The following is a 14,328-nucleotide window of genomic DNA, read 5'->3' as shown; positions in this document are numbered from 1 at the left end:
CCTCTTTTAGAGTGTATTCTTTCAACAGAGAAGCAACAGAGACACCCATTGGCAGCAGCATGGCATGGAGAGGGTAGTATTTGATAGACTATTAGATAAAGTTGGTCTTCACATAAGTGACTAATAAATTAAAGCATAGATCCAGCTAACACTTCCTAATCAGTTACAGAAACCATTTTTTTTTACTGTTGTATAAAAGTTTTAACTAAATGAATAAAAGTTGGAGGTTTGCCTCAACCCTCTAACTTACACTTTTTTGTGGAAGTTAGAGTATAAAACTGGTCTGTTACAGAAAGTTTAAAAATAACAAACTTATTAGCCAGATTATCAGGTTGGAGAAAAAAAAAAGAAGCTTAAAGTGATATTAAACCCAAAATGTTTTGTATTATAAATTATTACTGTTATTGTATTGAAAACTTATATTGTAGCTCACCAACAATAAGTGGCGGCTACATTAATTTTCTTTTAGGCCTTTCCCCTCTGCTTTCACCTGGTGATCTGGCCACTAACACACCTCCTGTATTACAGCACCCCCACTCTAGGTGAAGGGGGCACCTTTGAACAGTAGTATTGGTAATATGAGGGGAGGGGTGTGTTAGATGTACCAGCAGATTTAGATACAGTAATAAATGGAAGCTGAACTCCAGCTAACACTTTATAAGCAGTTACAGCAAACATTTTTTTTCCTTTTGGGATAAAGATTTCACATAAATATATCTTTCCGCCTGTTGGCTCCTGGGACATAAGTGTCAACAAACCCAGGAGTCAATGGGCATCCACCACAATACAAGTGTGCCCTTTGTATGCAATAAACATGGGCGAGTCGGGAGGTGCATGCTGGGTGGCCAGCAGCAGTGTATCCTGGAAGGAGCTACGAGCGGGCTTCAGATGCCTACACTGAAGATGGGAGCGTGCTTGCTAAGGAGCTGACAGTGAGTAATTTGCAGAACTATCCAACAAAATAAAGTTAATTTACTATTAAAGTGGTTGTAAACCCACTCAACCAAAAAGAAAAAAAAACTGCAAGACAAAGGCATAAATAGTTAGTATGCATAGCATACTAGCTCACTATGAAATACTCACCTTAGATCGAAACCCCCGCAGCGGTCCCCGTACACTGGTCTAGCCCGCGACATCACTCCTGGAGTTATTTCCAGGTATCACGAGCTCTGGCGCTGTGATTGGAAAGAGCCGTAATGATGTCACTCCCACGCACGCGCATGGGAGCCGCCGATTCAGTGTGCATGTGCCGATGACGTCAGCACATGCTGATACAGGGGATATCTCCTAAACCGTGCAGGTTTAGGAGATATCCAGGGTAGCTACAAGTAAGCCTCATTATAGTCTTACCTGTAGTAAAAAGTGGATTGTAAGGGTTTACAACTACCTTAATGCCGGAATGTATTATATAATATGCAACCATCGTGGGAGTTTTTTTTTTTTAAAAGGCTGCAACTTCGCTTTAATACCACTTTAAAAAAGAAAACTACTGCAGCAACCACATGTAAGGGTTAGTAAGCTGCAATATATTACTTTTGGATCTAGATACGCTTTAAGCACAATCCTGATGTGGAAATGGTCAGCATGGTGGACAAATGACCAGCTGTTTAACTGAAATGTAGCTATAATAGATAACACACATTAATAGGGTCTGTGTAATGCCAGTTTATAGAGAAATTGATGGCGGTTGTCCATCTGCAACATGAAAGAGAATGTGCTAATATACAGAGAAGATATACTAGTCCTTCAAGTATAAAACTATGATACACCAGTATATGCCCATCTTTGTCAATACATCAGAGTAAAGAAAAGGACTGCAGAATCCAGAAAATAGCAAAATATTTTAAAGAGTCTGGAATGATGAGCATCTGTGGACCTCATTGGAAATGAATGCTGATAGGTGGTGGCAGAACTTCTGAGACACTGATGAATGTCACAGTTACTAGTCCGCAGTTTTTCATGGTGAAATGCTTCTGCTGTCCTCTTGGCATATACTTCAAAGTGAGCCAAGGGGAATTCACATTATTGGTCATATTTATCTTTCACAGTTCCTCGTAGTTGGTATCTTTGTTCATCAGTCATGTCTCCTCATCCTCCTCATCATCACCTCCCCTGAGTAACATCTCCATATCTGTGCTGAGAGACACTCTGTGTTCCTTGTGGCTGTCCTCTCCTGGGTAAGAAGACATCAGTACTTAAGAGCTAAAAATCAGTGCTAACACAGTGATAGTTCTTCTAAAAAAAAATCCATAATGCCAAATACGTTCATTAAAGCACACATTTTTATAAAAAGTTGAGATCCTTTCACGTGTAGTATATGAATCTAGAAGCACTCCCCTCAGAGCACTTCTAAAAGACCCCTGATGTCTCATGAAAGAGGAATGCACTATGTTATCACATAGGAAGCTTAGCAGCCCCCTTTGTGATAGCAATAAGGTTGTTAAATTAATGTTTAATAAAATACATAAAAAAACTCAAAAAACATTTTAAAGCCCCCTGCCATCACATACAATTAAATGCCCGCATGCATCAGGTGCGCACATGTAAAAAAAAAAAAACAACAGTTGTGTAACACATATTAAGCATCACTGCAAAGGTAAAAAAAAAAAAAAAAAATAGTTCTAGAGCAATAATTCAGGGTTAACACCAAACTTGTTAGCAGTAAAGGATTTTAAAAAGTTGCCTGTGGACAATTTTGGCTACTACAATATTTTTCCATTTCACAGGCACATGCAATTTTGAGAGATGAAATATTTGTTATCTATTTACTCAACACAATCTCCTCTTTTAAATGTTTAAAAAAATGTGTTTGCAAGCCCTAAAACAATTTTGAGTGTTTTTTTTAACCACTTTGGCTCCAGGCTTTTTTGTCATTTTTGTTTACATGTAAAAAACAGTATTGATCTGGCGCTCACAGTGATACCTCACATGTGTGGAATGATCTCTGTTTGCGTGTATGACCGATGTGCACATTCGCCTTTGCGGGCTAGCACATGGACAATGTTTTTTTTTTTAATTTTATTTTTTTTTTATTTTTACACTGTTGTTTTTTTAAATCACTTTTATTGATGTCACAAGGAATATAAACATCCTTTGTTACAGCAATAGGCATGTGACAGGTACTCCTTATGGAGGGATCTGGGGTCTATACTGTAAAACCCCAAATCCCTCCCCTACCCTTAAAAGCAATCAAAACACCAAGATCTGTGTTTTTGAATACTTTGATTTATAAAAAATGGCGTTGATTGTTTCTGAGTAAACTGGAAGGGATAATAAGACTAGATAAGACTAAAATGTTATTATTTGGCCTCAACACCAAACGATATGTCTGGCAGAAATCCAATACAGCTCACCATTTCTACAGTAAAGCATGGAGGGGGTAATATCCTGTTATGGGAGTGTTTCTCTGCAGCAGAGACTGGAGCACTTGTCAGGATAGAAGAAAAATGGATGGGGCAAAATACCATAAATTTTTCAAAGGAAAATCTGCTGCCCTCTGCCAGAACGTTGTCAATGGGAAGAAGGTTTACTTTCCAACATGACAATGACCCAAAGCACACAGCAAAAATTACCACACAGTGGTTGAAGGAGAAAAAGGTGAATGTCCTTGCATGGCCCAGTCAGAGCCCTGACTTGAACCCCATTGGAAATCTCTGAAATGACTTGAAGACTGCAGTCTACAGTCACCATCACATTTAACTGAATCTGAGCAGCTCTGCAAAGAACAGTGGACAAATATTGCAAAGTCTAGACTAAAGGCTGTAATTAAAGCAAAATGTGGTCCAACAAAATACTTTTTTATTTTTTCTGACTTGTTGGTGTTATATCGTTCACTTGGATGTTATAAGTTGCACTAGTAAATATAGCTGGATAAAACAAAAACTGTGTATGGAGGGGGGTGATTCTTTTCTATACCCACTGTAAGTGGTTATTAAGGCATTCTCTGCATTAGAGTAAAAAAAAATCTTCCCCCCCTTCCCCATTCCATTATACGGGTGCCCGATCTCGATCCAGTTCTGTGCACGAGAGCTGCAGCTCTCTCCCTCCTCAAAGGCTCATTGACAGCAGTGGGAGCCATTGGCTCCTGCTCCTGTCAATCACAGGCAGTGAGGAGGGAGCGGGGGCAGCTCTGAGCTGCACTCTGTGTGTCAATGGACAAGGCAAGCGGCTTGGTGGGGGAGGAGCCAGGGCCGCTGACGGGGGGACCCCAAAAGAGGAGGCTCAAAACAACTGCACACAGCAACCATGACATGTTTGTTATTAGGAAACAAAATGGGTTTACAATCACTTTAAGAGCCCTTTCACACTGAGGTGCTTCTAAACTGCCCATAAACTGCTGAACGCTTTTGAAGCGCTTTTCAGGCATTTGCACTTTTTGAAGGACACTTGACTGAAAAACTGTTACAAAACCATTTTGAGGCACTTTTGAAGTGCTTTTCAGGTGCTTCAGATTCATTTAAATGGAGAGGGGCGTTTTTGAGGCGCTTTATTTTTTAGCTCTCCAAACATGCTTCAAAGATGCTGCATGCTGGATTTTTTTCACTGCACTGCCAGCGCACCGCCCCAGTGTGAAAGCATTCACTGATTTTAATGGGAAGCATTTTTTGTGAACTTTTCAGGCGCTTGTTTAACACCAAAACGCTTGAAAAACTCCTCAGTGGGAAAGGAGTCTAAGTGAATTTATATGCAGGATTTCAAAACCAGCCATGAAATCTTCCTGTAGCCCACAAAGGGATTTTGAAAGTTTTTAACCTTTGGGTTATACTGCCAACCACAGGATGACTGGACAATGGCAAAAAAAAAAAAAATTATTGTATGCCAGCCCAGGATAATTTCTTCTACGACCATCATGCCTCAGTTTTGTAGGAAAGTGGTACAAAAATCCTATTTTCTTCCTTTTTTATTGAGGGATACAGGAAGTCCTTAAAGTTCGGAACTCAGAACTGCCTGCAGCTCAAATTGCCATCTGAAAGCCTTACACATAAAGCTGGCAATAACCACCTGGTAGAACTTAGAGAACGTGTGAATAGACCAGGTGTCAGTCTTGAAAATCTTGGAAACAGTTGCTTGATGCCAAAAAAGCCCAAGAAGCACTCAAGTGCAACTTGACAGGAAAGAGTGGAACCTGATCCTTGAGACCATACCCTTGATGATGGTCTGCCTGAGCCAGCTAGAGATGGTGAACCCTCATAGGATTCATCCAGGATGGCAAAAAGGGAATCAATCTGCTTGAAAGAAGCAGAGGTTGAGAGGCAGATTCAAATGGTGGCTTCTGAAGCGAAGAGAGTAGTAGTTTCAGATCCCATGGAGGGACAGGGGAACAGACTCCTGATTCCTCCCTGGTGATTGATTCTTGCCACCGCTAAGACGTCCTCTGGGACTAAACCAGTTGGGGTAGCCTACACACTGACATCACACTGCTGTCTTAGGATCCTGGCAGTGGCCTTGCATGTGCTGTTTTTTATTGTTTTGCTTTTAAGGAGTGATTGTTTGGCTTCAAACAATACTACACAATGGGCTTATTTCATCCGCTATGACTTTGAAAGAGACAGCAAAACATTCTTAGGCGTGGAAGTATCCTCTTGGCAGCCAATAGGGAAAACACCAGTCAGGAGCTGCTTCTATTCACAGTGGAGGAGAAATAACTCACTTGGGGGTGTTGGGGAAATACATGAGAAGATCTGGCTTGCTGATTCAGCCTATAATATTCTGGGCTAATTAGAAAACAAAAACAAACCCCCAGGATCAGATTTTAAAGGCAAACCTATATTTTATTATACATAGAAGACACAAATATAGATATTTCCACATAAATGGACATGATTAAAAAAATGTATTCACATCTTGTACAAAATAGGGCCTACCATGGCCAACTGTATTCAAATAAATGTTATTGCGTTGTAGTGGATAACGAGTCCCTGTGCGTCAGTGTGTTTTGCTGATTCGCTTCCTCAGGACACGAGATGAAACAGGCCTCACTAAATGAACATAATAATAAGAATATACAGCATATTTCAAAGATGTCTGTTTGTTACATGTATATAGTATACTATAGTGTATATGCATCATGAACAATGTATTTACTTCCATTTTAAAGAAAATCTGGGTTTCCTTTTACCTATAATATATGCTGAGGCTGAGTCTTCTATAATTGCTGTTATGTTAGCCCCTGACTGTTCACATGTAGCAATTTGGGATCATGGGCAGAATATCGCAGTGATTCTGCCCACCTCCATGCTCGATTCCAAATCGCACTGCATTGCTTGGAAAATGCAGCACGTTTGTGTTCCATTCATTTTTAGTGGCACCAAAACAGTGTGATTTTGGATGCTTGTTGGGCAATAAATCGCTCAACAATCACAGCAAAACCACACCACATTTTGGTGCCAGTAAAAAGAGGGTGATTAAGCAAAACCACCTGCATCGTTGACTACACGTTTTCATGACATCAATGCTTAGCTTCACGGTGCCGCAACCCGACATGTCAATTTTCACACCATTAAACTTTCCCATTGAAGTCACAGTTGCCGCAGTCACAAACCAAATGCACAGAAAACCAGAGACTGCGGATGTATTACAGGAGATAACCAGAGACTGAAGATTGACTACAGGAGATAACCAGAGACTGCAGATGGACTACTGGAGATAACCAGAGACTGCGGATGGACTAATGGAGATAACCAGAGACTGCGGATGGACTAATGGAGATAACCAGAGACTGCGGATGGACTAATGGAGATAATCTGAGACTGCAGATGAACTACAGGAGATATCCAGAGACTACGGATGGACATTAGCTAACCAGAGAGTGCGGATGGAATACACCCCTCCCTGCTACTAGAGCCTCCTTCAGTCTAAGCCAGGCCCGAAAGGCCCAGGCCGGCGCACCCGGTGGTGTAACAGCAGGCCAGGCAGAACAAAAGGTGGGTGCATCAGTGCCGAGTGCAGCAGCACACTTAATTACTACTTCTGCACTGATGCTCTGGGGGGGGTTTCAACCCTCCAAACCCCCCCTATCTACATCCCTGCTTTCCATAGAGGAATAGTTGGATAACTAGATGCAAAGGGAAGGGCTTTGTGGGGTTAAGAGTTTTAAATAATGCAAGACTGAAAATAGCACAGGTAGAAGCAACAGGCTGATTCTCTAGTTTCAGAGTAGTATGCACGCACTGCATCGATAACAGCTGAAATGGTCTCCTTTAATTTGGGAGTAAAAGCAGAAGACTGCGACTCCTCAGGGATAAGCTCATAAATCAAAGGCTTGAGCCAATGAGAATCTCTGTAGCCGATAGTTAAAAAGCTGCGAAGTCTAGGGGAAAATCCTATATAGAATCTGCATTGGAGCATGAAACAGAGATTAATGGCACCCAGTGACCTAAGTAAATAAGGTATATCCAGGTGCTTGGCCTGACCGGCCTACTCACTAGGTGAGTTTTCAGAGACAGGGCAAGTGATGAGTTAATGTCAGTGACTCTGCACCTGGAAAATGTTCTGCTTTAAACTTTTACCAGAACAGAGCCTGGACTGCACCCTATGCAGAGCCCAAGGTCATTTCTCTGCAGCGTTTAGTCCAGCAGGGTATGGACTCAAAAGCAGGGCTGGGGACAACCATACTGGAAAGCTGAAATTGTCGAACCAACGCTCCACCAGTAATGCAGAGAAAAGTCTTAAAGAAAAAAAAAAAAAATTGAAGAAAGGAAAAAGTGCTAGCAAAAAATAATTTAAACAGCACAGCTGCAGAAAAGTTCATCCTCCCACAGCACCATAAAAACTAAACCATGCTGGTATTAGGAGGAGTTATCCTGGACTGGTCTACATTATTTATTGTCTAATCCTCATGTAGGCAGCAGTATAACCCGAAGGAAAAGACTTTCTGGGTCCTTCAAAGTACGGGAAAGACGTGCATTTTAGTCTGCAGTGAAAGGGTTAGAGCAAATCTGTGCAACAATTTCTTTTTATTGCCAACCTTACCGACAGCACATAATGACCCTTGACTACCTACCCTAACTGCTTCATTCAGCTGCTAGCAGTGAAGATAGGTGTCCTGTGCACAAATAACATACATATATGTGATATCACCATGAATGTCAGAAGGGGAGTTTTGGTGTTTTTTTTTTTTGCTGGTGGATCATCGTAATGGCAAGAAATATACAGCTAAAGTTGATAAAATTATTATTATTTTTTTTCACTATTTTGGGCCAGTTGTCTCTCGATAATACAAAAAAAAAAAATCACCTGAATACACTAAGTAGTTGCAAAGATATATACAGTGTTTAGGCATTAGGGTTTGCTTTACCTTCCATCATGAAGGAATTAAAGACAACCTGGGCTCATATTTACCTTTTGAGTGTGTAGTTCTGAGAGCGACATGCAAAGCAATACCCGAAATACAGACTGCAAACCCCAACCAATTAAGTAGACTCATTTTATCACCCAATAGGTGTGTTGCCAACAGAAGTACACAGAGTTCCTGAAAATAAGAGAATAATCACCAGTTAAAATGCTACATGCAGCTGGTTTATTATAAACCAAACATTTTAATCCGAAGATCCAAATAAGAAAATTGTTACTGAACTGGGACACTTCTGTAAGTCCTTTGTCACATTTTTGAAAAGATAAAATCAGATTGCACTAAATGATATAAAGCTATTTGAAGTTGAGAACGCTGAACTTTCAAATGAAGGTCAGACTATTAAAACTTGTGTATACATTGTAAGGGACCACTCAGACCCTTTGATTACACTGAATAATGGATTTATGAGTTGGTGTAATGCACCTATGAATATACATCAAGAACTTTCTCCACTGAAATATGCCAGACTTTATTGGTATCAAGAAACTTATAGTAATTAAAATACTGTATTTATTTAGAAATCATTAAAACCCATAAAAAGTATATTTGTATGAGTCTTAAATTTGTTTTTGTAGAGGCTAGAATCTCTATCATTAAAATTTAGGAGTTTGAACAGAAATGGCCGCGGAGGCTCACGGGGTCTGGGAGGCTTAGCAGGAACTCTGTGAGCCCTCTCCACAGCAAATATCGGGGAAAATGATTCTCTTCCAGAGGCATTGCTAAGCCAGTTTTTAATAATAGCAACAAGGTTTTTCCCCTCCGTCTTCTCTGAAATACCCACCGCCCGGACGTTAATACATCTTAGCCTGTTCTCCATGTCTTCCAAGTGGGCCGCATGGCCTGAAGTAAGGGATTGAACATGATGCATGTCACACTGTAATGGCGCCATCTCATCTTCCACATTGCTCATTCTATCCTCCAGGGCTGCTGTACGATCTCTCAGTTTTGGCATATCTTGTCTCACAAGATTAATCTCTATTTTAACCCTTTTTATGTCAGAGGTTAAATCAATGACTGTAATGCAGGATGTGACTGCAGTAAAGATATCCCTCAGTGTGGGTTCAGTGACAGGCATACCTTGTTCACCATGTTCAGCATATATGGCTGTAGGGGCTGAGTTACTCGCTGTGTACCATGCAGGTGAATCTGCTGTGTCTTCAGGCCAGACCGCCTTCGGTTCGGTCAGCATAGACGAAGAGTCACCAGGCTCCTCTGGTAAAGGGATTGCCTTACCAGGGGTGTCCTTTCCAGCGGATTTGGCAAAGAGCTTCATTGCTGCATCTCTGGCCGAAGTTGCCGGCCAGCCGTCATTTTGCCCCGCATGGTCTGCTGTAGCCTGGAGCTTCTTTCCCTGCCATGACATGATTTCCCGGGAGATGATGATCCAGGAAGGGAGACACGACACCGGAGATCGTGAGCAGAATATGTGAAGATCTAAGAAGCAGGCTTAAGGAGCAGATTGTCCGGATAATTTTCAGGATCAACAGCGGAGAGAGTGCGCCACACATCCTACCTCGTGAGCTGCAAGCCACACCCCAGTGATTTGTTTAAACATACAGCATATCAATAAAAACACAGGCTTCAAAATTAAACCTGACGGTGTAGCCTCAGACTGACACTGATCAGCTCTATCTCTAAGTGTTTATCATAATGCCATGTGTCTACTTGATCTTATAGACAGATGGCATGTATCATCATCTTTAGATAACGAGTGCTGATACTTCAGTGGAGCAAGATGCTATCAATTTCAAGCACTAAATGCTCATCCTCATTTGGGGCAAGCATTTAGCATCCAAACTTGATGCTACCGGGACTCCTGACTTTAGCATGGTGAATTTACTTCGGACACTAATCGATTACCTAAAGCACCTTGGTCTCAATACCAACCTAATTATAAGCACCAAGCAGTGCATCTCCACTCAGTGGTTGAATGCAAACGAACACATTTGAACTTAACTAGAGGAATAATTCTAATAATTTGGAGATTTTCTTCAGCTCTTTAGGAAACAGTTTTTTTTTTTAGGGGATGTCCATCTGTCCTATTAGTACCCCGGCATTTACTACTGTCATGGGTTTTGGTTCCAATCTATGGCATGCTTAGGATTGCAAATTATATCATATGCTTTTTCATATCCTAAAGAAACATGCTATATGTTACCTCTGAAACACAGACTCCTCTTCGCTGCACTGAAGTTTCAACACTCTTTATGCGAAGACAATAACATATGCCTTCTGTGTATGAAAGGTAATAGACAGGTGGCATTCAGATAATTTCATGATGATAGCTAATCATTGGCGATTTCAGACTAAGCTTTCAGGGTATTAAAGTGGAATTCCTGCCTAACCATAACTATTTTTAAATAATGTCTTACTACTCCTAGGCATGAATTCCACTTTAATTTTGATGTCACACTTCCAGTGTCTTGGTAACCCTTAAGTGTAACATTTTTCGATTAAGAAGGTTCTTTTCGTTATGTGGCAATGCGTTAATATAAGCATGTTAAAAGAGGCTCTGCAGTAAATTAGCCCATTTATTTTTCAACAGAGCACACAATAATAACGTGTTAGCAAGAACTGAGTTTGCTAGGTGCAGGATACCATTTAAAATAAATGACACCCCAGCATGTATTATGCCACACTGTAACATGCAGGTCTGAATGGGCCTTAAATGTGTGTCCACTGTTATAAAATGATCGTACTCTGCACAAAACAATATACACCTAACTTTACCTTGAAAATACCAGCTATGGACAGGGTGAGACCGGATGTTTTTGAAACTAGTAGAAACTCTGAATATCCCAGACCAAATGCCAGGAGTCCACCCAACCCAAGTGTTCCAAAAAGTACAAGCGACTCATTAATGTCGTGATAGCGGAACAACTGCTGTGACGTGGACATATGAAGACCTGCAGAAGAAAGATATACAAAAAGAAAACTCAGGTCAGCAAATAACAAGAACATAAGGCAATCACCGGAAAGCTGACCACACACATTACAATATGATTGCACAATCTGCTTTAATGGTGGTCATACAAGCTTCAGATTGATGTGCGATTCGATAAAAATAACTGAATCTGCAAAAAATGTAATAGCCATAACTTCCTTGCTGATCTATTTAGGCACAATTTCATTTAGATTCAATCAAAGTCGATTGGTCAGAAAACTATCAATTGTTTTGCATTGATTGGCAGCACTGTGATGCTTTGCCATCATACTTCGATCAATGAGATTATGAGATTACATGGTGGAAACATAGATGAGATTGATGGTTTATGATAAGAAAATTATGATCATATCTTATCTATTGATCAAAATTCACTTCCCCATGTATGGCATATCAATAGAAAGGTTTGTTGACTATAGAAGGATTATTCCCATCGGGAGAGATTGATCAGAAAATACATTGATCATTGATTGAAGTATGTATGGGCCACTATTAGACTTAAAGTGTTTGTAACCCTAAAAAAAATAAAAATAAAAAAGGATCCTGTTCCTTTAAAGCATGTTATACAGCACAGAAGTTGTGCAGTGTCGTTTGGCCCCTTCTATCACCTGAAATACCTGGTTGATCCTGCCTAATTCTGCCCCCCCCTCTGTAAACTGACCATGGTTTATCATGGCTGCTGAGCCCCTGACACTGTGGTCGGTTTACGTGCCTCTGTCATTCGTAGCTCTCCTCTAACCTCCTCTCCCCCTCCCTCCCTGCCTGTCAGCTAGTGACAGTACACCCCCCCCCTCCGTTAGAGACGGTCTACGCTCCAGTGTATGTTCTTTGTAAAAAATATGCAGATTTCTACCTTATTTCAGAGCGCCGCTCGGTGCTCATGTGACTCCTCACTGCTCTTCTCCCAACTGACGCCAGCAGGGGATTCTCAGCCCCTCCCGCTGACGTAGCTGTCAGATCTGGAGAGGGAGCAGCGAGCAGTCACGTGAGTGCTGAGCGGCGCTCTGAAAAAAGGTAGAAATATGCATATTTTTTACAAAGAATATACACTGGAGCATAGAAGGTTATCTAACAGAGGGGGTTGTATGTACTTTACAAAGTGGCTTTACAACCACTTTAACAAATATGTAGAGGGAGGGCCTGATTGGATATAAAATGAATGGATTATAGAGACGACCCATTGCAGGACATAGTTGTTAATAAATCGAAGATTTATCAAAAACAAAGATTGTTACAATTAGCTTATAGCATGTGTAACCAACTTTAATCGTCACTAAACTACTTCAATACTACTAATTCAAATACTCCTATTGACATCACACACCAACTACACTTAATGATGGCACTGTAGTTATACTGCAATGGCAAAATCAATTGCATAAGATATCACATTCTCACCTTCAATGCCCACAAACAAAGGGAACAGGCTGAGGAACATAAGAGGTTGTAAGTGAAACATGGTGTCTATGGGATTCTGTAAACCTAGGGGGAGAAATAATACACACATAAATATATTTTACTAGTTAGCTGGCTATTCAATGCATTCTTTCTCTGCAGAAAGTAGCAAATTTACCTTATTTTCGCTCCCCCCCTCCAGCACATACTCACCTATTCTTTGCTCTTTAGTGGCTCTGTTCATCCACTGGGAAAGAAAAAAATGCCTGGTACTTATGAGTATTAAGAGGAACATGTGACTCACTCCATGTGAAAATACTGGTGCTTGACGATAGGTCCAGTGCTGTCACGTGGAGGTGGGGAATCCTCAGCTCTGGGTAAGCTCATACTGCAGCAACTCAGTACTTACAAAGTGCTGTCTTTCTTCGCTCTTGACAACTGAATGGAACAGTGGGGAAGTGAGGTAAAGGAATGTACTGCTAATGAGTGCGGCATGTAAGTGAAGCATGGGAACAACACAGATTTACTTTAAAGCCTAACTTCAAGTTTTGGTGAACTTTAAATAGTGGTTTGTACCAAGCTGGTCCAAATAAACTATTTTCTTCACTACCGATCCACTGTACAGCCAAGCCTGTCCTATAACTGCTGCTTGATCAGCACTACAGGCTATACCCGGCAGTGCTGATCATTGTATTCTGATGGCAGGGAAGTCTCCGGCTGTCAAAATACAATAGTTTAGTAGAAGTGATTCCCCCATCCTCCGATTATGTGGATGGGAATCAGGTCAGTTTTTTCTTTCAACCTGCTAGTTGAACAAAAAAAAAAAAAAACGGAATTATCTACGGGATGCTTAAAGCAATAGTAAACTCGGTAAAATAAATAAATTCCTCCTGCAAGGCAATATCATAATGTGCTAGTATGCAACTCATACTAGCACATTATGTGAAACTTACCTTAAAACAAAGCCCTCCAGCAGGGAAAGACAAGCCATGATAACGAGCGGATACAGACACAGCAGCCAGTGGCTTAGCACAGCCTAGAGCTGTGTGTGTATTCTTACTTAAATTTTGGTGTCCTTTGTATACTGGGTAAAGCTTCACTTTGCAAAGAATACTCAATCACATGCAAAGAAATAAAAAAAAAAGCATTTTTTCTTGTACATGATTGGATGATAGAAACCAGCAAAGCTTCCCCTCATTTCAGAGCTTCCCCTCACGTCTAGAGCAAACGCGCTTAATGTGCACATGCAGTGAACAGTATATTTGCCTTTAGTAAATCAACCTCCCTCTGTGCAGTAGTTTCCTGTTACAAAGGATGACCGGTCTTGTATCTGGTCCTACCCCCCCCCCCCCCCCCCCATGCCGCTTTACTTTTCTACAACCAGCTTGTAGTGGTGAACCTTCTGGGCCCCTCCCACTACTTTGCTTTCTTCACAATGATATCAATACTACTTTTAAAGGGTAACATCTGGGTTTTTCAAAGGCATTTAGTGCACATAAATTGGACTTACTGTACATTGTATTATTGAGTAATATATTTAAATTAGGGTTGCACCGATACCACTTTTTTTAAGACCAAGTACAAGTACCGATACTTTTTTTCCCCCCAAGTACTCACCGATACTGATTACCGATTT

The 14,328-nt window shown here is 40.9% G+C and overlaps 1 protein-coding gene across 3 annotated transcripts in view; it reads right to left on the bottom strand.

Moving 5' to 3' along the window:
* Window positions 1-1,431: 1,431 nt before the first annotated feature.
* SLC35H1 (solute carrier family 35 member H1) overlaps window positions 1,432-14,328 on the bottom strand; it is a 43,544-nt gene continuing 30,647 nt past the window's right edge. For all 3 annotated transcript variants that reach the window (XM_073606299.1, XM_073606301.1, XM_073606302.1), the window contains 4 exons: window positions 12,696-12,779; window positions 11,084-11,259; window positions 8,341-8,470; window positions 1,432-2,173 (listed from right to left, as the gene is read on the bottom strand). In XM_073606299.1, coding sequence (XP_073462400.1) covers window positions 2,079-2,173; window positions 8,341-8,470; window positions 11,084-11,259; window positions 12,696-12,779 — 485 coding nt within the window. In that variant the 3' untranslated portion in view covers window positions 1,432-2,078. The remainder of the gene's footprint in view (window positions 2,174-8,340; window positions 8,471-11,083; window positions 11,260-12,695; window positions 12,780-14,328) is intronic.

Source organism: Aquarana catesbeiana, linkage group LG12, assembly GCF_042186555.1.
Source record: "Aquarana catesbeiana isolate 2022-GZ linkage group LG12, ASM4218655v1, whole genome shotgun sequence".
Taxonomy (NCBI): domain Eukaryota; kingdom Metazoa; phylum Chordata; class Amphibia; order Anura; family Ranidae; genus Aquarana; species Aquarana catesbeiana.
Note: the sequence above shows the minus strand (reverse complement) of the source record. Positions and strands in the feature narration are given on the sequence as shown.